The sequence below is a fragment of the Lampris incognitus genome, chromosome 10 (genome assembly GCF_029633865.1).
Source record: "Lampris incognitus isolate fLamInc1 chromosome 10, fLamInc1.hap2, whole genome shotgun sequence".
NCBI classification, from domain to species: Eukaryota; Metazoa; Chordata; class Actinopteri; order Lampriformes; family Lampridae; genus Lampris; species Lampris incognitus.
Genome location: NC_079220.1, coordinates 8,793,583 through 8,816,184, shown reverse-complemented (window position 1 = coordinate 8,816,184; position 22,602 = coordinate 8,793,583). Strand labels below are relative to the sequence as shown.

At 47.1% G+C, this 22,602-nt stretch overlaps 1 protein-coding gene and 1 long non-coding RNA gene across 2 annotated transcripts; one reads left to right on the top strand and one right to left on the bottom strand.

Annotated features, from left to right (window-relative positions):
* Positions 1–792: 792 nt before the first annotated feature.
* recql5 (RecQ helicase-like 5) lies at positions 793–22,319 on the bottom strand. The gene is made up of 19 exons (XM_056287232.1): positions 22,182–22,319; positions 21,812–21,933; positions 21,171–21,692; positions 19,565–19,661; positions 19,366–19,477; positions 19,078–19,240; positions 18,889–18,971; positions 12,982–13,203; positions 6,987–7,092; positions 6,234–6,270; positions 5,183–5,241; positions 4,448–4,518; positions 4,132–4,225; positions 3,801–4,031; positions 2,370–3,064; positions 2,235–2,280; positions 1,923–2,150; positions 1,656–1,728; positions 793–1,564 (listed from the first exon to the last, which is right to left on the bottom strand). Exons 1-19 carry the CDS (start codon positions 22,273–22,275, stop codon positions 1,443–1,445), a joined length of 3,177 nt encoding a protein of 1,058 aa, XP_056143207.1. The 5' UTR covers positions 22,276–22,319; the 3' UTR covers positions 793–1,442.
* Positions 14,827–18,852, top strand: LOC130118932 (uncharacterized). The gene is made up of 3 exons (XR_008810803.1): positions 14,827–15,369; positions 17,537–17,678; positions 17,794–18,852. It is a non-coding gene; the product is annotated as an uncharacterized LOC130118932 (long non-coding RNA).
* Positions 22,320–22,602: the final 283 nt, after the last annotated feature.

Here is a 22,602-nt window from a genome sequence, read left to right as displayed (position 1 = left end):
CCCAACAAAATAGGTTTCCCACGAACGTATGGGCCCGTAGAGACGCGCAGGAACGCGCGCGCGTTCATTGAAACCGCACCTTGATTATTCCAGCGGCGCTTTGCCGCTTTGTAAAAATAAATAATTACAAAACTGAAATCAAAGGGAAAAAAAAAACCTTTTAAACAGAAAAAAAAGTAATTTTTTCCCATCTATCCGTCCGTGGCGTCACGTTCCGGATATAAAGGGAACGTATTCTTTAGGGGGGATATCAAAATTTGCACCACGTGATTAATTTCCATCCATCATCCAAACCGTTTAGGGGGTGCTGGAGCCCATCCCAGACTAACCTGAACCCTTCAGAGAAATGAACGAAATCACACACAGACATGTTGGAGAACACAGCACTGACGTCACGTCAGTGTGGCGCGCTGAGAACGTGCGGCCATTTCACGCCCTTCAGGCCCACCGGCGAGATCCCAATCGGTGCTTATCGCCAATTGTCTCACGATAGGGATGAAGTCATCATTCCCCCCCCTCCCCCAATGACGTAAACATCCAGTTGTTCGCGGACACGCCCCCCCTCCAAGCGCGTGCTTTGCGCCGACGTCTCTTGTCCCGCATCCCCAGTAAAATGAACCGAATTGTCCGCACAGCATGGAGGGTGCAACGTGCAACCCCCCCCCCAAAAAAGGGTCATTCATGAACACACCAACAATAAGAGACGTCTCACACACGAGCCGCTGTGCGCACGCGTAATGCTTTATTGTAAACTATTAGGAGCAACGACACTGTGGTGGTAGTGTGGTGTTTTTGTGCATCAGACGCCCTTTGGATTTTGGGGGGGGGGGGCAACAGACAGTCGTGGGGGGGTCTGGCAGTCTGTCGGGGTCCGTCAATCACAATGTCTGGCTACAGAATACCGCATGGAGGATTGCCCTTACCTGAAATCATATTTGCAGCCTTTCGCAGAGAAGACAACAAAAACATGTCGCTCTGCAAAAAAAATGTAGGACGCACAAAACTAGAAACAATAGACGGAAGCAACTTAAGATTTCTTTTTTAGACGTTGTGACACAACGGTTTTAAATAATATCTATGACTAGACATTCAAATGGCTCGTTTTTTCCTCGATCAAGCGCTGCAAGAAGCTCCAGCAGCAGTAAAAGAAACTGAAAGCGTCCTCTTTAGTTCTTGGCCAACTATGCAACCAGCCAGTCAAGACAGAATGGTCCTCTTTCCACATGCATTGTACGCATGCATGCAGGGGGGTCACTCGGCTCAGCGGTTACCTTGTACATTTTTATTGCAAAATTAAACTGTTTAGATGCACTACCGCAGCACTAGTCAAGCTGGAAATAGTGTCAGTAAAGGCTTTGCAGCAACGCGCCTCGTAGGGGTGAGACCTGAGGGGAGAGGGAAGAGGAGGCACTGACAAGGAGGACACTTGGTTTCTGCCCTCGTCACTCCTTTTCTGAGGTATTAGTGGCGAGTGTTGGTCTGAGGTGGTTCCAGTCAGCCTCCTTCTCACAGCGTGTCACTTGACTGAAGAACTTCTTGATCAGAGCCCTGGCCTCTAGCTTAACTGTAAAAACAAACAAGCTTAAAATCACAAATACCGTGTCGACGTACAGTCCATCACCTGCAGCAATGCACAAACTGGGGCATCTTAATACCTTGACCTCTTCCCCGACTCCTTCCCTCGGCGAGAAGGTGAGACAAGTAGCGGGCAAAGGACTTGAACAGCTCCTTAAAAAGAAGGCAACACAAAAACGGTCCATCATGTACCACAACAAGTCATTCACAGATTCTCTAAGGAATTCCTTACTTATCCGCTTGTGGCTTAATCAGAGCTAAACAAACTGTGCCTTAGTTATGTTCCGAGGAAAGACCGGAGTTTGTACAAATGTGGAAAGTTTCACCGTGCTCCGTGCCTCTCTCACCTTGGTGGCAAACTTGCCCTGAGTGTAAAATGGATCCAGACAGCGCACCACAATGTCGGCCACTTCCTTTAAAGTGACTGGTTTCACCGGCTCCTTAACTGGTTCCAGTACGTTTTCCTGAACGTTGGGGTTGAAGGTCACCCTCCTGTTCCCATGGTCCTGGGGAGGCCGGCTGCGCTTGGCTGGGGGGGAGGAGGACCCCTCATCTGCGGTCGTGTTACCTGATAACTGTACCATTTTGACATCAGTAATGAGGTTAATGTACAGGGCGGAAAACAGTTGTGATCATATTTACAGGCAAGAAACACCTACCCTTTCTATCAGGGCTGGTTTGGGTTCTGCTTCGTGTAATTTTTGTCTGTGAAAGACAGAAGTGCCGTTAAGGTAAGAGGCGGAGACAACCGCTTCAATAAAAGGAGGTACAATGTTGAGTAAAGGGTATCTTACTTTGAGGCGAACTTCATGTTTGGAACCGATTTGTCTTGAACCAAGTTCACTTTGTACGCTTTATTTGTCTCTCCCCTGTCATCACCATCATCATCATCTAACACTATGATTTCTATGTTGCATTCAGCTTTGACGGTGTTCCCAGTGACCGAGTGAACAGGGCTGGCGGATGGCGGGGTAATATCCATAGCAGCTCCCTCAGTCACAGGTGAGTGTCCCTGCTGGGTGTTTTGTGCCATGGGGATTGTCAGTCTGGTCTGAGAGGAGGTCTGAGAGGATGTAGAGGCAAGTCCCTTCTCCAGCTCTAACTCCTGGCTTTTCTCTGAGATTTCCTTCTTCTCAAAATACAGTGAAATGTTGCGGGAGCTTTTAGCGGCCTCGGCTAGCTTCTGCTGCTTCTTGTTTAGGGCTCTGCCCGTCTTGGTGGGGCTGCTCAGGAAGGACGCAACAGCGCTGGCTTTGGATCTGATAGACGTTATTGCCGTGGATGTGTCTGTGTTTTTCTCTTCCCTGCTGCAGCCATTATCCTCACCGTTTGGCTCCTCGGCGCCTCCCAGGCTGTCAGGGTAGATCCCGTCGCTCCTTTTTCCTCTGTTAGGCACTATGTCCGCAGTGGATGTCTGAAACAACTCCTTAGCTGTCTGGAAGGGGTTGGAGGAGCCCCTCAGGCCTGCTCCTACTCTTTTACGCTTCAGCTGGTGGGGAGAAACAAAGTGGATATATATATATATATATATATATATATATATATATATATATATATATATATATAATATATATAGAGTACGTGTAAACACTGGTTATACTTAGCAGGCAGTAAAAGAGTCCCAAAAATGTGAATAGTACACATGTAAATCTAGTTAATGGTCACGGCAATTTGCACATGAAACTGATCATTGGTTTCGGTCGTTATGCAGCTGTATTGTTTAGAAGGGTGGGGATACCTGTAGTCAGTTGAGACAGAAGAAGTCACTTAGATGAATGACGAAATGTTTCTCCCAATAACTGTTGTGTCCAGATTAACTGACTCAACTTTCTGTGATTTCCTTACCTGGATTATTGAGCATGCATCAAGACCACTCTAGCTAGCTACTGAGTCACGGCGTCGCGGGGGAGGGAGACAACGCGAGAACGCAAAGAAACAGAAAGGATTTAAGAGCCACTGGATTAGCCACACAATATTATCATGTGTGTATTAACATGATGTCAATATTTCGTTTTTCAAATATGACGGTTATCGTCAATACCGATATATTGTGACACCTCTAGCTGGCATAAAGAGTAGGTCTCAATGGTATATCACGGGTTTGATGTAAGGTGAACTGCTTAGCTCCGTGTTGAAGTTCAGGACAGACACGTGAAGGCACGAGAATATCAATTTTAGCCGGCAGCCGAAGAGACTGCCTTCCAAGAGTGTTTGCTGGATCTTACAGAGTAGATCTGGGAGGCAGACGTGAACCCCTGCGGCTCCTCAGCGAGGGAGAAGGAAGAGGAGCAGGAAGAGGAGGCCGTCTCCTCTCTGGGTTTCGAGTTCATCTCTCTGGTGCCGCCGGAACCGGTGCTGGTCCCCACCTCTCCTTCCTCACCTCCTTTTCCATTTCTTTGCACTTCTCCTGCTGCAGCTGCTGTTGGAGCAGATGCTCCTTTCTTCATCTCCGCTACCTTCAGAAAACACAGAGGGTTAAGAGTCTGCCTTTGCTTTACTTAACCGTACTGTGTTGTAAATAACGGCGTAAAAAAGGGCAGGTGAGCCAGCAGTTACTTTCTTCAAGACAGCTGCTTTGTACAGATTGGAAGACTTGCTGCTCTTGAAGACCTGGTATTCCATATCCACTGCCAAGGAGAGGACGTCGCTGCTGTGAAGATGAGCAAGTGGAGAGGAAGGATTGAGATGACAATGCACAGAAAATAAGCAGAAAGTTGGCAAGGTCTCTGTGACAAAACTATCCACAATGACATTGTAGTTGAGATGTGTGTGTGTGTGTGTGTGTGTGTGTGTGTGTGTGTGTGTGTGTGTGTGTGTGTGTGTGTGTGTGTGTGTGTGTGTGTGTGTTTGAGCTTTGAGTGCATGCAATTACCCGAAAGCATCTTCTGCCTCCTGGTGGCCATTCAGTGTCTCCTGCAGGAGGGACAGACAGTGCTCCCTGGCCTAAAATGGAATAACAGTATAATCGTACGATTTGATTGCTGATTAAAAATAAGCTTTAATGAAATGTTTGCTTAAGATTGAGGTTTCAAGAAAACTGACAATGCCTGCATTTGCTAATAACAGAAGAACCATGTTTATGCACAACCTTAAAGAAAAACAGCTGTTGGGGAGAGCGAAACATTTGGGATACTGGAAATGTGTGAAATCACAGACCACAGCCAAACTGTAGCATATGATTTGTACACCCCTGCATTAGGAAACGTTCTAAAATTCAGTCAGCCTCACATTATCCCCCATTATTACACATCCAATATTTTAAAATCTGCACAATTAATAGAATATACTTTTAATTACTGTATCACTGTCCGTGAGCTCATGATGCTATAGACAGGCAGGTTGGCAAGTTTTCAAGTTACTCATATGTAATGCAAAGATTAGCCATATGGTGGAAGTAAAATAACAATGTTACTTCAACAGCAAATACACAGTGTATTAGGAATTCAATAATAAGAGCTCAGTTGAAATGATAGCAGAAGTAGCCACACACTAAAGCTTCTAATGTATCTTGAGGAATGAGCCCCTGAGCTCTTATGCAAGTGTTAATTGATATCATAAGCATGAGGAATGTGTTTGCCGGGTTTATCATCACTCGTGTGTTACGTACCTTCACCGTGAGCCTGGGAATCTTCTGGCTGCTAGCCTCTCTGAGGGGACAGTCGTCATCTACACGACAGGAAACTGATTATATCCTTGTTCAACAGTCATCAACGTAAAACCAAGCTAGCTAGTAATGTGTAATGATGTACACTCACTTTGTACCATTCTAAACACCCACTGCCCAAAGGTTAACCCCCCGAATCGTCCCGTACACAGCAAAATAAGAAAATACAGGCAGAGGACAGGGTCTCTGCAGATACAGACACCGCCACACACATCTAGTGGGGCATAAGTGATGATTTAGAGCAGCGGTGGCTAACCATGTGCCATGGAGAGCCATGTGTATGCAGGTTTTCATTCCAACCTGACTCCACACCAGGTGATTTCACTGATACATTCTTCTTCTTTGGTTGAAGGGTTGCTAAGCAGTGAAATCACCTGGTGTGGAGTCCGGCTGGAATGAAAACCTGCATACACATGGCTCTTCATGGCACATGGTTAGCCACCCCTGATTTAGAGGGGTCCTCCCCCCCTTTTTTTCCTCCCCAATTGTACTTGGCCAATTACCCCACTCCTCTAAGCCATCTTGGTTGCTGCTCCACCCCCTCTGCTGATCCGGGGAGGGCTGCAGACTACCACATGCCTCCTCCCATACATGTGAAGTCGCCAGCCGTTTCTTTTCACCTGACAGTGAGGAGTTTCACCAGGGGGACGTAGCACGTGGGAGGATCATGCTATTGCCCCCAGTTCCCCTTCCCCCCCGAACTGGTGCCCCACCCCCAACCAACCAGAGGAGGCGCTAGTGCAGCGACCAGGACACATACCCACATCCGGTTTCCCAACCACAGACACAGCCAATTGTGTCTATAGGGACGCTCAACCAACCCGGAGGTAATGCGGGGATTCGAACCGGAGATCCCCGTATTGGTAGGCAACAGAATAGACCGCCACACCACCCGGACTCCCTAGAGGGATTATTGTTGTACGAGTCTATACATTTGATTTTGTTTAGGAAAATCCTACTCATTCTGCCTTTAACTCAAAGGTATAAGGCCTACCTGGTTCGGCAAAGTCTTCTCCGGGACCAGTTGTCCCCTGTGAAAAAGTGAAGAGGGGGGGAAAAAACAGCATGATTTGATGCTCACCGATAGCCAACAAAATATCCACACGCAAGTCTACTGTGAAAATGGTCGCCATGTTTGTCCTGCCTCACGGCTCTGCTTTTTTCTCTTCCCCCTTCCTCTGACTTGTGTTCAGTGTGCATCTTTCCCAGTCTTGTACTTAACGTACTTAACAAGGAGCATCAACCTGACTCTTCATCCGTTTATTTGTGACAATCACTTACAGGTCTGGGTAGCACTTGCATGGTTTCCAGGAAGAACTTGTTATTGCTTAATCATTGTTTATGCTGCTGCGATTCGGTCTCCTTTACAGATCTAAGTTTCAGGTTTTTGGAGCATGTTTTGCCGAGGAGAGAGGATACGCTCCCTCGTGTTAATCCTGCGAATAGTCAACATTTTGGTCAAGCTCCACTCGAGCCCGATGTAGAAAATACACCAACAACAATGTTTTCACAACATCTGTGTGCCAACTCCACGTGTGGGAGCCATTTACCCCTAGGGGCCCCGAAACCCCCCCCCTAACATGTTGTCCTAAATGCAAACAGCTGGCTTGCAGATGTGGAAGAGAGAGAGAGAAACACCGCAACGGAGCCGTTTTTACTTAAGATTTGTACTTCCAGCAAATACTCATTTGCTGGAAGGAGGGAGTCAAGAGTCTTTGTATGGGAGTGTTGAGGATTAACTGCTCACCTTCCGCAGGCCCATCTGCTTCTTGAAGAGGTCGCTGAATTCCTTCTTCCTCTTAACCGTATAATCTTCAGTGTGGTCACCGCCACCCTCGCCGTCCTCATCATATCTGAAAGAACGATGCCAGTTTTTGACTCAGAATCAGGGTAATTGCCACGCACGTTTACGTACACGAAGGACTTGGGTTTCAGGGTTGTTCAGAGAGAATCACAAGACTCGACATGAGATTATACCACCTGCACTTGAGAGTTATTGTAGTCTACAGAAAGTACCGTACATAGCCAAACTAAGATATCATGGGTGTAAACAGGTGATTTTCCAAAATGTCTCTTTGAAGCAACATCCTCAAGATAAGCTCGCCACTGCAAACCTTTGGGGGGGGGAGAATCCCCCCCCCCTTCTCCCTAAATGTACTTAGCCAGTTACCCCACTCTTCCGAGCCATCCCGGTCGCTGCCCCCCCGCCGATCCAGGGAGGGCTGCAGACTACCACATGCCTCCTCCGATACATGTGGAGTCGCCAGCCGCTTCTTTTCACCTGGCAGTGAGGCGTTTCACCAGGGGGACGTAGCACGTGGAAGAATCACGCTATCCCCCCCCCCCCCCCCCCCCAAACAGGCACCCCGGCTGACTGGAGGAGGCGCTAGTGCAGCGACCAGGACACATATCCACATCCGGCTTCCCACCCGCAGACACGGTCTGTAGGGACGCCCGACCAAGCCGGAGGTAACACAGGGACTCGATCCGGCGATCCCTGCGTTGGTAGGCGACGGAATAGACCGCTACGCCACCCAGACGCCCCTCGCCACTGTAAACTTATCGAAAAACAAAACATTTTGTATTAACAAAAACCCCATCTATGGAATATGTGTAATCAAATTTAAACTGCAATGGCTCAACAGGTACCGCTCCCGTGAGGACACGGCGTGCATCAAGCCTTCCACTGACTGTCTGTTTTAAAATGACCCTTAGATTCAGACCTACGATCCGCCTTCCCAATCCCCAAAACCTGGAAATGCATACACCGTATTTGTGAAATAACAAAAATCATCGTACATTTCGTTGCTTTTTGGCATGACCAGGATCCTTCTGCTTTTGGGATCGTACAGCGTACACAGGGCGAATCGTACCAATACGATAATGACCTGAAGTCTGTCGACGCTGGCGGTGGATGAGAAGAGCAGACCACCCTCCAGCTTGACGACACAACGTCCCTTTGAACTTGGATAAACTAACATATATATTCATATACCGCAATAAGTTATGTTTTCTTTAGCTTCAGCAGTTAAATGTTTAATGGCTTTAAATTCAAGCACAACAGTTTTTTAATATCCCCATCTGGCAGTGCTGCCTGATGAGCAAACCGTGCCAGGCACAACAAGGGAGACCCAACTGCAATTTTCTTTCCAGTTGGAGTAGAACTTGGCCTGAAATCCAAATTAAACAATTTTATCTTTAGCCGTCAACAATATTTGGATGCAATATGAATTTTCCTCATTAGCCAGCAAGCATGGTCATCATCATCAAGAATTTTTCAGTCATGCAAGTTTCCGCATTCAAATAAACACATCTGGGATGTGACAGACTATAGGGATGGTATTGTATTGTGATATGAATGATACAAATAAAAGTGCTAAAATTTGTTTAAAATGTTAAATTTTATTAATTCTAATTTCCCATGCCATCAGTGGTGCTGGTCTTGTAGTGCGGCTTTTTACCATGTAAAACAAACGTTCATTGTTGTGTGATCCTGCACCAAAGTGAGAGCTATTGATCGTGACTGGGCTGCAGAGATTCCTGCTAGCTGCTGTCTGTCTGATAATTCCCTGTGATGGCCTGGCGGCCTGTCCAGGGTGTCCCCCCCACCTGCCGCCCAGTGACTGCTGGCATAGGCGGCATCCCACAACCCTAAGATGGATAACGGATGAATTTTATTAATTGATAATGTTAAAACCTTGCCTGTAAGACAGACACATACACACACACAGAGATGAGCCAAAACATTATGACCACTCACAGGTGAACCAAATAACGCTGATCATCTCCAAACAAGAGCACATGTCAAGGCCCAGGTAGATTCAGTTCTGTAATCAAGGTGTTGGATGAAGGAGAAATGGTGCAGGAGTAAAGACCTGAACGACTTTGACAAGGGCTAAACTGTTATGGCCAGACGAACTGGGTCAGAGCATCTCTGAAACGGCAAGGGTCGTAGGGTGCTCCCGGTCAGCAGTGGTGAGTACCTACCGACAATGGTTTGAGGAGGGACAAACCACAAACCGGTGACAAGATGTTGGGCACCCACGGCTCATCGATGCGCAAGGGCAACAAAGGCTATCCTGTCTGGTCCAAACCGATAGAAGGTCTACTGTGGAACAAGTCGTAAAAGAATATATTTTTTTTAATGATGGTTATGGGAGGAATGTGCCACAACACACAGTGCATTGCACCATGCTGCCTATGGGGGTGTGTAGCTGAAAACCAGTCAGGGTGCCCATGATGATCCCCCCCCTGTCCACCGTCAAAAGTGCCTACAATGGGCACGTGAGCATCACCTGGTCCAATGAGGCCCGTTTTCTTTTAGATCACATGGATGGTGGTGTACATGTGCGCCGTTTACCTGGGGAAGTGATAGCACCAGGATGCATTGTGGGGAGATGACAAGCTGATGAAGGCAGTGTGATGCTCTGGGCAATGTTCTGCTGGGAAATCCTGGGCCTGGCCATTCATGTGGATGTTAATTTGACACATGCCACCTGCCTTAACATCAATGCAGACCAGGTACACCCTTCATTGCAATGGTATTCCCTGACGGCAGTGGCCTATTTGAGCAAGATAATGCGCCCTGCCACCAGGGGTGCAAAGAGGGGGGGTGCAGACTGCAGAGGGTGCAATGCACACAGGTGCCACATCAATGGGAGCGCCAAAAGACCGTACGCAAAAAAAAAATAATCTATATATTCTAATCCAAAATTCTCATCCAACTAACAACATTTATAAATATTAAACTTTTAAAAAACAAATAGGCCTATAATCAGAAATTGTTTACTGTGCACTGTACTTTTGGCACCCCCGCTGATGCGGCGCCTGTGTGCATTGCACCCTCTGCACACCCCCTCGTTGCACCCCTGCCTGCCACACATTGTTTGGGAATGGTTTGAGGAACATGAAGCGTTCAAGGTGTTGCCCTGGCCCCCCCAAGTTCTCCAGATATCAATCTGACTGAGCATCTGTGGAATGTGCCGGACTGACAAGTCCACGGCTCTACCTCGCAGCTTACAGGGGTTGAAGGATCTGCTGCTACTTTGGTGCCAAATACCACAGGACACCTTCAAGGGTCTTGTAGAGTCCCTGCCTCGGTGGGTTGGCACTGTTTTGACGGCACACGAAGGACCAACAGCACATAAAGACATGCACGTTAGGTTTCGTACTCCTGTCTGTGCCCTTGACCGAGGCGTGGCAAGACGAACTGGAGTTGGTCACCGGGTGCTGCACGGCAGCTGCCCACTGCTCCTAGCTACACAGCTATGATAGGTTAAATGCAGAGAGGAATTTCCCCACAGGGCTCAATAAAGTATCTCCAAAAAAATTTTATTTTTTAAAAAAATGGACTGATGGTCATAATGTTTTGGCTCAGTGTATACACAGTAGCTTCAGAAAGTATTCAGACTCCATCACTTTTTGAATTGTAGATTTAATTTTAAATGGATAAAATTGCTGGACAAAGCTGCTTGCCAGTTTTGTCAATCAATCTCTACTCAAAGACCCATAATGACAAAGTGCAAACACATTTAGAAATTTTTGCAAATTAAAAATCAAAACCTGAACTATCAAGTATTCAGAACCTTAATTCAAGCCCCTTTGGCAGCGATTACAGCTTTGAGTCTTCTTGGGTAAGTCTCTGCAAGCTTTGCACAACTGTATTTGGGCAATTTATCCCATTCTTCCAAGCAGATCCTCTCAAGCTCTGTCCCATTGGATGGGAAGCATCTGAACTGCCATCTTCAGGTCTCGCCGCAGATATTCCATGGGGTTTAAGTCTGGCCTTTGGCTGAGCCACTCAAGAACAGTCAGAGACTTGTCCTGAAACCCCTCCAGCATCGTCTTGGCTGCATGCTTCAAGTCATTGTTGGGCTGAGAGGTGAACTATCGCCTCAGTCTGAGGTTGCGTGCACTCTGGAGCAGGTTTTCTTCAAGGACCTTGCTGTATGTGGCTACAGTCATCCTTCCCTCAATTCTGACCAGTCTTCCCGTCTCTTTTGCTGAGAAGCATGACACTCCTACCACCATGCTTCAGCATAGGGATGGTATTAGACAGGTGATGAACAGTGCCTGGTCTCACCAGTCGTAGTGCTTGAAGTTCTACCCAAAGAGTTCAATTTCTGTCTCATCAGACCAGAGAATCTTTTGCCTCATGCTCCGACTCCTTTAAATGCTGGCAAACTCCAAGCAAGCTGTCATGCCTTTCACTCAAGAATGACTTCTGTTTAGCCACTCTACCATAAAGGCCTGATTGATGGAGTGCTGCTGAGACAGTAGTCCTTCCAGCAGGTTCTGCCATCTCTGCAGAGGACTTCCAAAGCTCTGTTAAGAGTGACTTGAGTTCTTGGTCACCTCCTTGACAAGGCCCTTCTTGCCCAGTTACTCAGTTTGGGCAAATGGCCAACTTGAGGACGAGACCTGGTGGTTCCAGACGTATTCCATTTCACAATTATTGAGGCCACTGTGCTCCGGGAACACTCAAAGTCTTAGCAATGGTTTCATACCCTTGACCTGATCTATGCCTTGCCACAATTTTATCCCAGAGGTCTACAGAGTGTTCCTTGGACTTCATGCCTTGGTTTCTAGCCTGACATGCAGTGTGAATTGTGGGACCTTATATACACAGGTGTTTGCCTTTCTAAACTATGTCCAATCAATTCAATTTGCCACAGGTGGACTCCAATCAATTTCTGGACGCAGCTCAAGGATAGCAAAGAGGATGCACCTGACCACAATTTGGAGTGCCACAGTAAAGGGTCTGGTCTGAAAACTTAGGAGATTTTGGTTTCTGATTTTTTTTACACATTTGCAAAAATTTCTAAAAACATGCTTTCACTTTGTCATTATAAGTTATTGAGTGTAGATTGATGAGCAAAAATGGCAATTTTATCTTTGAAATTAAATCTACAGCACAAAGTGTGCAAAAAGTGAAGAGGTCTGAATACTTTCTGAAGCCACTATATATATATATATATATATATATATATGTGCCTATAACTGTATAAAACATAATATTCAGCATGCACGCACATCCGCCAACCTCTGTGAATCAGGGCTCCCCCAAACTCACAAATCTCAATTTAACAGCATTGTCTAATAAGTTTACAAATAGACAATAAGCAGAAATAATAGGTCTCCATGAGATGGTATTCAATCAGAAAGGAGATTTTAAAGGAGGGAACGGTACAGAAGTTGATTCTACAGGCTTAACACGAGTGCTGCATTTACACTGCAATGATGACTCTTGATCATCAGGACTCAACTAGAACATCCGTCCATCCATTATCCAAACCACTTATCCTGCTCGGGGTTGTGGGGATGCTGGAGACTATCCCAGCAGTCATTCGGCGGCATGCAGAGAGACACCCTGGACAGCAGGCCACCAGTCAGTCACAGGGACCCCCCCACACACCCCCCACATACACACATTCACGCCTTGGGACAATTTAGCACAGCCGATTCACCTGACCTACATGTCTTTGGACTGTGGGAGGAAACCGGAGCACCCGGAGGAAACCCACGCAGACATGGGAAGAACATGCAAACTCTACACAGAGGACAATCCGGGACGACCCCCAAGGTTGGACTACCCCGGGGCTCGAACCCAGGACCTTGTTGCTGTGAGGCAACCATGCTAACCACTGCGCCACTGTTCCGCCTCAACTAGAGCAATGGTGTGGAACACTTAAAATATTGGCAACACAAAAAATTCGAACCACTGATCTTAACCGTTTCCTTACCTCTCAAAGCCATAGCCCTTCTTTCCTCCTTCATAAAGGCTTTGGTCAAAACCGAACGGGCCCTTGGGCTTTTCGCTCTTAGCTGCTGCTGTCTTAGTGCTGAGGAAAGACGCTCTCTCCAGTTGGGCTCGTACAAGCTTCGGGTTGCGACAGAAATCACACGCACCAGCACAGTCTGGCTTCTGGTCCCCAAAAAACTTGGATATGGTAGCATGGCGGCAGCTAGACAAGAAAGTAAGACAATTAGCCAGACATACACTTCCAGCTTAGTGCAAAATAAATGCAGACTCAGAGGCTTGGTACACTATGTGGTTCTCAGAGCAAATCGGATGTAAAATCCTCTGTGATACAGGTGGGGACAGGTCATGTTTAGGCTCTAGCCTATATTCGAAAGAAACGATAAGCCCTATAGTAATTTTGGTGACACAAAACATCTGACTGGATAAGCCATTCGGTGCATCATGGATCAATAATTGTGTAACTATTTCATAACAGATTGTAATTGATTGCGGTCACGTGAAACAGTTACACAATAAGATATTGTGTAACTATTTCATGTGACCACAATCAATGCGTATCTATTATAGAATGAGTCAAACCTCCCTCATCATTTGCAAAACAAAGAGAATTCATGACAGATGAATGAAACTAACAAATATTTAGTTTCATTCTCATACTCTTAGGATATTAAATGCAACTGTTGTATCAGATGTGTTATATGATATGGATATGAACATTATACGGGATATGAATATTATATATTAAGTCTGCTGCAAAATAATTCACATCTGTGAAACTGGTACACACAAAACACAAACCCAATAGTTTTGAGAGAAGAGATCGTTGGAGTGTGAAATAGCAGGGTAAGATGGTGGCCATTCTGTGAAGGAGCGGACTACATTCTGACTGACCTCCGAGGGAAATTCATCACAACTGAAGGACCGTGTACAACAACATAGCTTTTATTGATCTCAAGAGCATATATCCTATCCACACATCCCACTATTTCCCCCCCTTTTTCTCCCCAATTGTATCCCCCCCAATTGTACCCGGCCAATTACCCCACTCTTCTGAGCCGTCCCGGTCGCTGCTCCACCCCCTCTGCCGATCCAGGGAGGGCTGCAGACTGCCACATGCCTCCTCCGATACATGTGGAGTCTCCAGCCGCTTCTTTTCCCCTGACAGTGAGGAGTTTCACCAGGGGGACGTAGCGCATGGGAGGGTCACGCTATCCCCCCCCCCCCATTCCCACTCCTCCCTAAACAGGCGCCCTGACCGACCAGAGGAGGTGCTAGTGCAGCGACCAGGACACATACCCACACCCGACTTTCCCACCCGCAGACACGGCCAAATGTGTCTGTAGGGATGCCCGACCAGGCCGGCAGTAACACAGGGATTCGAACCGGCGATCCCCGTGTTGGTAGGCAACGGAATAGACCGCCACGCCACCCGGACGCCCCACATCCCACTATTTCGAATGGTAGATCAAAGTCATTGGGTTTTGCCTTCCTGATGGCATCCTTGTCATACATGTGGCAGTTCTGATGCCCCTTGTAAAGAGATCTTGCCCTGCGTGGGATCCAGTACTATGTAACTGCCCCTATTCACACACACAGGCCACCAGGCACGCACTCAAACAACACCCGTCTCTCTGGGGAGCAGCCTACTAGGCTGGCCATTTCAACAAATACACCTAACGCCAACCAGTCCAATGCAAATGGAAAACTGGTCTCCACAGTGATGAAAGAGGGGGGGGGGGGCTCCTCACTGAGGGGAGAGGCGGAGAGAGAGAGAGAGGGAGGGAGGGAGAGAGAGTCACAGACAGAGAGGCTCACTCCAACACGCTGAAGCAACAGTCACCCGCAAGGAGGAATGTAAGAGAAAACAGCCCCGTTGGCAAACAGCAGCACAATAATAATAAGACAACTATGCAAACAACAGCGGGGGTCATTTCCGAGCAGAGGGCAACAACCTGACAGCCGCACTGGAGAGAGAAAACAGAACGGCGAGAGAGACGCCGAGGAAAGAGAGAGATTGTGCGGGGACGTAAAGAGCAACATCTGGAAAGGTTCGCTCCATGACTGCCTTGTAACTTGGCGCACAAAAAATTTTTAAAAAAACAAGTACAAGGGGGAGTCGAGGCTGTGGAAAGAAGACAGAAGTGTGGTGCTCTCTCTCTCTTTCTCTCTCTCTCTCTCTCTCTCTCAGTACCTTAGTACCACCGCCACCTGAGAAATAATCCTTTCTAACCCTAATCTCGACCTAGCTCCCAGGCTCGGGGAGGGCGAGGGAGCACCGCCTCTGTCTGGAGCGGGGCAGGCTAAAGACAACAGATGCACAGTCGCACACGCTCTCGCAGAAGGGAACTCTCGGGCTCGCACACCCCAGGTAAGAGACGCTCCGCTTCTCACGTTTCTGCGGCGACCGATCCGCTCCCCTTTCCTTTTCGAGACGACCGCTTTGACTCGTTTTAATTAGCGAAGGTTCACGTGCGAGAAAACTACCGGCGAGCTCATCGTGGGTTTCTTTGCATGTGTGCGAGTGGGAGTTTGCACAACGTATAGACTAACCTATGTTAAGAATGCATCGGGGGGGGGGGGGAACTGCACACGAGTTCCTCTCAACGACTTGTTACAAGGAATGCCGTGGGAAGTAAAACTACCTCACGCCACTGCGATCGCAGTTCCTGTTTTACAGATGTGTCAACCATCTGGAATAGCTGTAAATGATCGTGTTCTCCGCAGTGTGACTGATTTAAAACGACTCGTGTTCCTGCCTTCACATCGGCTCGCCACGGGTTACCGCACACTTAATGCTGACAAACAGATGGGAGCCTTTCCAAAGCAACGTCCACAACTCGGTGATGCACGCACAGGACTTTTAGAGATTCGATACTGTGATTCTAGGAGTCAGTAAAAGCACCGTGGTAGGCGCGGGAACAGAAAAAAAATCAGGGGTCCGAGAGACGCCGGGATGGAAGGACTGACTGGGTGGTCGGTCGGACGTCAGTGCGTAACTGCATGGTGTCTTTCTCCTGACGGGTAGCCTGATTTTTTGTTTTCATGTCTGCTACAGCAGTGGCACGACGAGTGTGTAATTCTGTTCTCGAATCAAGGCTTTAATTGAGAACGATATGGGGGAATAACTAGACCACATTTTAATATGTGCAGCCTGCCCGCTCGCCGGTCTAAGCAGCAAAGGGAGGATGTGAATGGGAAAAGTGAGTGCGGGTTACACACCGGAGCAGGATCTCGTTCCACCACTGAATAGCTGTCACACCCAGTGCCATTTAAGTTTACTGCAGAGTACACTGACGCTGTCGGCAAACCCGAGAACAGTCAACAGCGCCACTACCCAGTAAAAAAACAAAAACACATTTTAGGACACTAAACTAAAGCCTAGCGTAGCAAGTGTCCTCCTACCTCCAGGACGCCAATAGATCAGGGGACCATCGGTTTTGTCTGATAGATAGCTGCCATGACAGAACTCAGCGTGCTAATCTCATAGTTACGCTGAACCCCCCCCCCCCCCTATACTCTTCAGCCGAGTACAAATCACACTGGGCCAGAGAGGGAAAAAGAAATACACACATACTTATACATATGCAACATTTTGGCAGTTATGTCCTGCATGTTTCCATTCAACCCTTCCATCTTGGGTTAGAGAAGCATTAAGAGGGGGCATCCGGGTAGCATAGCGGTCTATTCTGTTGCCTACCAACATGGGGATCACGGGTTCGAATCCCCGTGTTACCTCCAACTTGGTCGGGCGTCCCTACAGACACAATTGGCTGTGTCTGCGGGTGGGAAGCCGGATGTGGGTATGTGTCCTGGTCGCTGCACTAGCGCCTCCTCTGGTAGGTCGGGGCGCCTGTTCGGGGGGGCGGGTAGTGTGGTCCTCCCACACGCTACGTTCCCCCTAAAACTCCTCGTTGTCAGGTGAAAAGAAGCAGCTGGCGACTCCACATGTATCGGAGGAGGCATGTGATAGTCTGCAGCCCTCCCTGGATCGGCAGAGGGGGTGGAGCAGCACAACCGGGACGGCTCGGAAGAGTGGTGTAATTGGCCGGATACAATTGGGGAGAAAAAGGGGGGAAAAATCCCCCAAAAAAAACACAAAAAAAAACAAATGCTTTCTGCTCGACGTTCACTTGAGAAAATATCCACGTTTACAATGACATGGTCAGAAACCTGCGGGGCGCCGCTCTCCTCATGCAAACAACACGAACTGCAGAAATCCACTTATCTGTTTCGATTACAGTAAAGCAGAATTGTGCCTCCATGAATTAATCATGAACTAATTACCATCTGTCAAATTCACCGTTAACAATCTATGTAAATAGAAAACGTAGGAATTTGGCTCCAACGTCAAACATATGGCGGTGTGGCTTGCTCCAACATAGCAGCAATATCATCTTAACCCAGTCTGGCAAGTTCACAGCGAGCAGAGAGCCTTGCACCCCGACACCAAAACATACAAGTAAGGAATAATAACACGATGTCAACAAGCTGAAACTTTAACAAAAACAATCCGCTGTGGGTGCATTTCCCCTTAGAGCTGTTGCTCCTGCCTCCCCAGGATGGACGCCAGAGAGGAGACGCTGGGACTTCTGAACAAGATCTGGACCAAGCTGCAGGCCCTGCCTAACGCTAGCCCTCTGGAGCTGGGGGCATTCTTCATTCTTTTGACCTTCATCTGTAAGTCTATGTCTTGATACATAATCCACTGTGACACATCATAAATAACCGATTATAACGGCCATGTTTATGTTCTCTCTCTCTCTCTCTCTCTCTCTCTCTCTCTCTCTCAAAGTGGTTGTTGTGCTCATGATGGTGCTGACTTGTGTGACCTGTTGCTGCCGGAGCACAGGAACCAAAGGGCCCCAGATCTGAGCAGGTGTGCCCTTTCACACAAGGGGAAGAAATGTTTTGAAAGGCGATCTCTGGAACGCTTAACCCTCAAACAAACAAAAAACCGGGTCTGTGCAGAATCCAGACAGGCTAAAATATGAGACAACTCTTTATACACAACAGCAGCCATTCTCTCCAACTCTGACTCTGAATTCACTGAGCAACGAGGGCTCATATAGAGAATGTGAAGTGGTCATAGCAGAGGCCAGCTTTTAAACACCACAGTTCCTGACCAACATGACGGAGGATGCCCCGAAAGGCTGCCGAACACTCCCGCCAAGGCGTCCAGGTTTTCAGGAGTATCGACATTCCACGGAGCATCCCTGGGCTCTTCAGGTCGACAATGCTGCCTTTGACCTGAGAAAAGGGGAGGGCCCCGACACGGCATCCCTAGACTGTCTCGAGAAGGGCAGTCAGATGCATGGAATATCAACAATAAGACGAGCGCGGCATTTCTAAGCCAACGTGTAGGAAGACGCCAGCCGGTACGTACGCAGGGAAACGTAAGAGTCGAGACGGTTGTTTTTTCCAACTTTGCTTGTCTAAACCGCGGCTCTCGCTACATTCTTAAGAGATGACTACTCAAGTCAGACTGCGTGCAAATTCCCAACGGAGCATTGCTTGCCACTGCCAAACCTTAATATGTTCCCTGAAAATCAACACAACAAATAAAGAGGAAGGGATCGAGTCTGCCCTCTGCTGTCAAACACAAGAATTACAACCTGATAATCTGATAAAACATGGTGTATATGTTATAACGATTTTTAATATAAAGAGCTATATATATTTTCTATATACAAGAAAGAGGTAAACAATGGGTCATTTTTATATAAATTATATTTCCTGAATGATAGAAAACGGTGACGTATGACTATGTTTTCTGAATGGAATTAATGACTAGCTCCAGCCTATAGTGTATGCTACATGTCTGAGTTGTTATCGAATAAAAAGAAAAGTTAGTTACACGTTGTGTGTTTTTGCCAATTGCTTTACTTACCTTTCTTGTTCACAAAAGACCACCATGGCCTCAAAGTCTTTGATGGCTGCTTGGTCGGTCTCCTTTGCACAGCCACGCTTTTCCTGAAGACAAGTGCGCAAGTTATTCACACGTCTTCAAGTGACGCGGATTATTACAGGCTCTTCCTTACAAGGACTGGCATCTTCAGCTGCCCCAGGTGTTACCGACCTGTTTGCGAGCAACTTCCTTGCGGATGAGGAAGTTCATCTGCTCTTTATCTTTCGGCGAGTAGTAGATCCGACAGCGTGAAGGCTGTCCATCCCTCCCAGCTCGCCCAGACTCTTGGTAGTAACTGGCAAGGGACTTGGCCAAGTTCCAATGAGCTACGAACCTGGGGAATTTATGAAAATCAGTAACAAATACACACAGTCAAACTCAAAATATATTCAACAGACCATGTAGTTAATGAAAACAGCAGCATTGTGGGGGGAAAAAAAAACTCATTCACTCCCTTACCTTACACTGGCTTTGTCCACACCCATACCAAAACTGATAGTGGCTACGATGACCAGCATCCTCCCCTGCATCCAGTCATTTTGCACCTCTGTACGATCTCCCGCCTTCAACCCTTAAGGACAGAAAGTCACATACTTGAGCTAAAACACTTGTTTTTCTCTCCCCACACCACTGAACATGAAAAGAAAAATGGTCTTACCCGCATGATATGCCTTGGCCAAGATTCCCAACTTAGTTAGTTTGTAAGCTACTGTTTCACAGTTTTCTCTGGTCCGACAATACACAATTCCACAACCCTGCTCACAAAAAAAAAAAACTACTGTAAGAAATAGTAGTGTGACTAATTTCAGCTCCTCATCACCATCCATTTCACGTAACACAAAAAATACATAGTGAGAAGCCCTAGCTACTGACCTCCCAAGCAAGGCCATTTTTTCTCTATTTGTCCATCATATGTTGCAGTCAAATGTGATGGAAAATAGTGTATCATAATAAGAATTTGATTTTCATTGTCCAAACAAGGTAGCAACTGATTAGAACCAGGAAGAGAAACACACACAGCCTCAACTACACAGAGGAGGGGTGAACAATATGTAATTTCAGAATCAACATCACAATTTGCACATGTGCAATAGTCACACTGCGAAGAATGCAATGTAAGGCAAACTGGGCCCATCAGCCATGTTTGGCCTTCTTGCTTGATACAAAACAAAATGTTGCAAGCTTCATTTTTCATGACTACTCCTGAAGAACATTATTAGTTCCCTTTCTAAAATCACCTTAATCATTGTGAGATTGATCAATTCTTTGCACATGGAGCTTTGAAAGTGGGGAGATGCATGTATCTGGGGTAAATAAGCAACCCTTTTTTATTCTTTAATACTGCGATACATATCGCAGAAAAATAAAAATATTGCAACAATTTTAATACCGTTCAGCCCTAACATAGAAGTGTAAGGCAACCCACCAAGCTGACAATGTACCCACTGACACAGCGGCCAGGGAAAGGGGAGAAATCCCACATTAAACAGGCCCTGGTTAAGTGTGGTTATCCTAACTAGGTGTTTGTCAAAGCCAGGAAGACGCCCAAACAGTGCACCAGCCAATCAAAGAGAGGAGGACAACAGCTGCCTAAACGTAAACCAGTGGTGATTCTGTATGTGGCGGAAAAACTGAAATGCGTATTTTCCAAACACCGCGTCTCAGTTGCTTTCAAAACCCAAAACATGCTGTGCCAGAAGTTGGTCCACCCCAAGGATCAGGTCCCCCGGCACAAACAGAGCAACACAGTGTATGCGGTTAAGTGCCAGGAGGATTGCCATGATACATTGGGGAAACCAAACAGACACTGGCCAAAAGAATGGCACAACACAGGAGAGCTAACACGTCAGGCCAGGACTCCACAGTCTACACCCATCTGCAGGCCAGTGGCCACTCTTTCAAGGATGAGGATGTGCACATCCTTGATAGGGAGGAACGCTGATTTGAAGGGGGAGTCAAAGAATCTATGTTAAGAGGGAACGACCATAACGACATGCCCAAATCCTTTGTGAATTGTACACATGACCATTAAAATTCTAGTTAACTGTCACACCCATATTTGGATATGAAACTGGTCGTTGGGTTGGGTCGTTTTGCAACTGTATTGTACTGTATTGTTGATAAGGGTGGGATACCTGCAATTAGTGTAGACTGAAGATGTCACTTAGTTGAGTGATGAAATGTATCTGTAAATAAACGTTGTATCCAGGTGAACTGACTCAACCTTCTTTTGACTAACATAGAAGTGTGAGCCAGTTACTAACCTGTTCTTTGTTTCCGCTTTCCAGCGTGAGAGATTCCTTAATAAAGGCATGGAGATGGACATAGGGGTCAGGCAGCAGTTCCCTGTAGATTACATCATAGTGGAGGTTACTGCGAAACACCGGCGTGGAAAAAGACAATGGTCTGTGAAGCCTGAGGGACTGTGCAATATCCTCTTGCACCCTTTCGGGTGCTGTAGCTGTCAGCGCCACACAAGGTACCCCTGGCATGCGGGTACGCAGCTCTCCCAGCTTGAGGTAGTCTGGCCTGAAATCATGACCCCACTGGGAGACGCAATGCGCCTCATCCACAGCCAGGTAGGACAGAAGGCTCCGCGAGCACAGGCCCGTGAGGCATGGCTGAAAGGATGGGGAGGCCACCATCTCCGGGGTGATGTAGAGCAACTTCAACTTTGGGTTCTCGCTCTCCAGGTCAGCCAAGATCATCTGGCGCTCCCCCGCTGGGAGCTTAGAGTTTATGGAGCAGGCGGCGATGTTCAGCTCCCTAAGGTGATCGACTTGGTCCTGAATAGTATTGTGAGACACAGTGGCAAAAAAAGCAAGACATGGTGGAAAGTTCACACAGATCAATGACCATTTTTATATTATTTGACAAAATCTCAACTGAAATGTTACAGACTGACCTGAATGAGAGCAATTAGGGGGGATATGACCAGAGTAATGCCCTTGGCCAACACTGCCGGAAGTTGGTAACAGAGAGACTTCCCTGCTCCGGTGGGCATGCATACAAACACATCGCGGTCACCTGCAAGAGGAGAGCTGGACCCGTTATCGTCACGTCAAAGGGGGGGGGTAACGTTTTTGACAACGGGATGTAAATGAAAATAAATATCTTTACGTTTGACACTATTATCAGACGGCCATGGAAAAGTGTGCATTGTGCCCTCTGTCGCTGAAGCAGTTCGCAGTTAAATCAAGAGTGAGCGCCAGCCATCATTTGTTAATTGACAGTTGTGCTAATTTCACCAAACCGGGAGCTTAAATTGTCTCTACCTTTGATGACCGCTTTGACAACATCTTCCTGCAGCTTCGATCTGAAACCCCTGAAACCAAAGTGGGATTTTAAAGACTGTTTTAAAGACGCCATCAAGTTACCTGCTCGAACTTAACCAGCTTCACAACAAACTTCCCTCTAGTCGCAGGCGGATGACGTCACGACGCCGGCGATTATATTCCAAAACTCGTGCTGTCGTCAGGGTCGCCGGGCAGATGGGGTCCACGTTGTTAGAAGGTAAAAGAAAAGGAAGCAATAACAACCACACTGATAACAGCGATAAAATAAAACGCGGTTAAAACAATGATAAGAGTGAAAAGCCAACATTTCATGATACGTGAGCTGAACAAACCAGGGGTGACATTTTTGTTTGTTTGTTTGTTTGTTCTTAGGCTGGTTTTCATTTTTTTTTTTGGTATT

Coding starts and splice junctions, on each gene's coding strand:
- recql5 (XM_056287232.1), bottom strand. CDS start 22,275: ATGGCGTCTTTAAAACAGTCTTTAAAATCCCACTTTGGTTTCAGGGGT. Junction 4,226..4,447: donor GAGGCAGAAGATGCTTTCGG/GTAATTGCATGC, acceptor TCATCTTCACAG/CAGCGACGTCCTCTCCTTGG. Junction 3,065..3,800: donor CTGCCTCCCAGATCTACTCT/GTAAGATCCAGC, acceptor TCTCCCCACCAG/CTGAAGCGTAAAAGAGTAGG.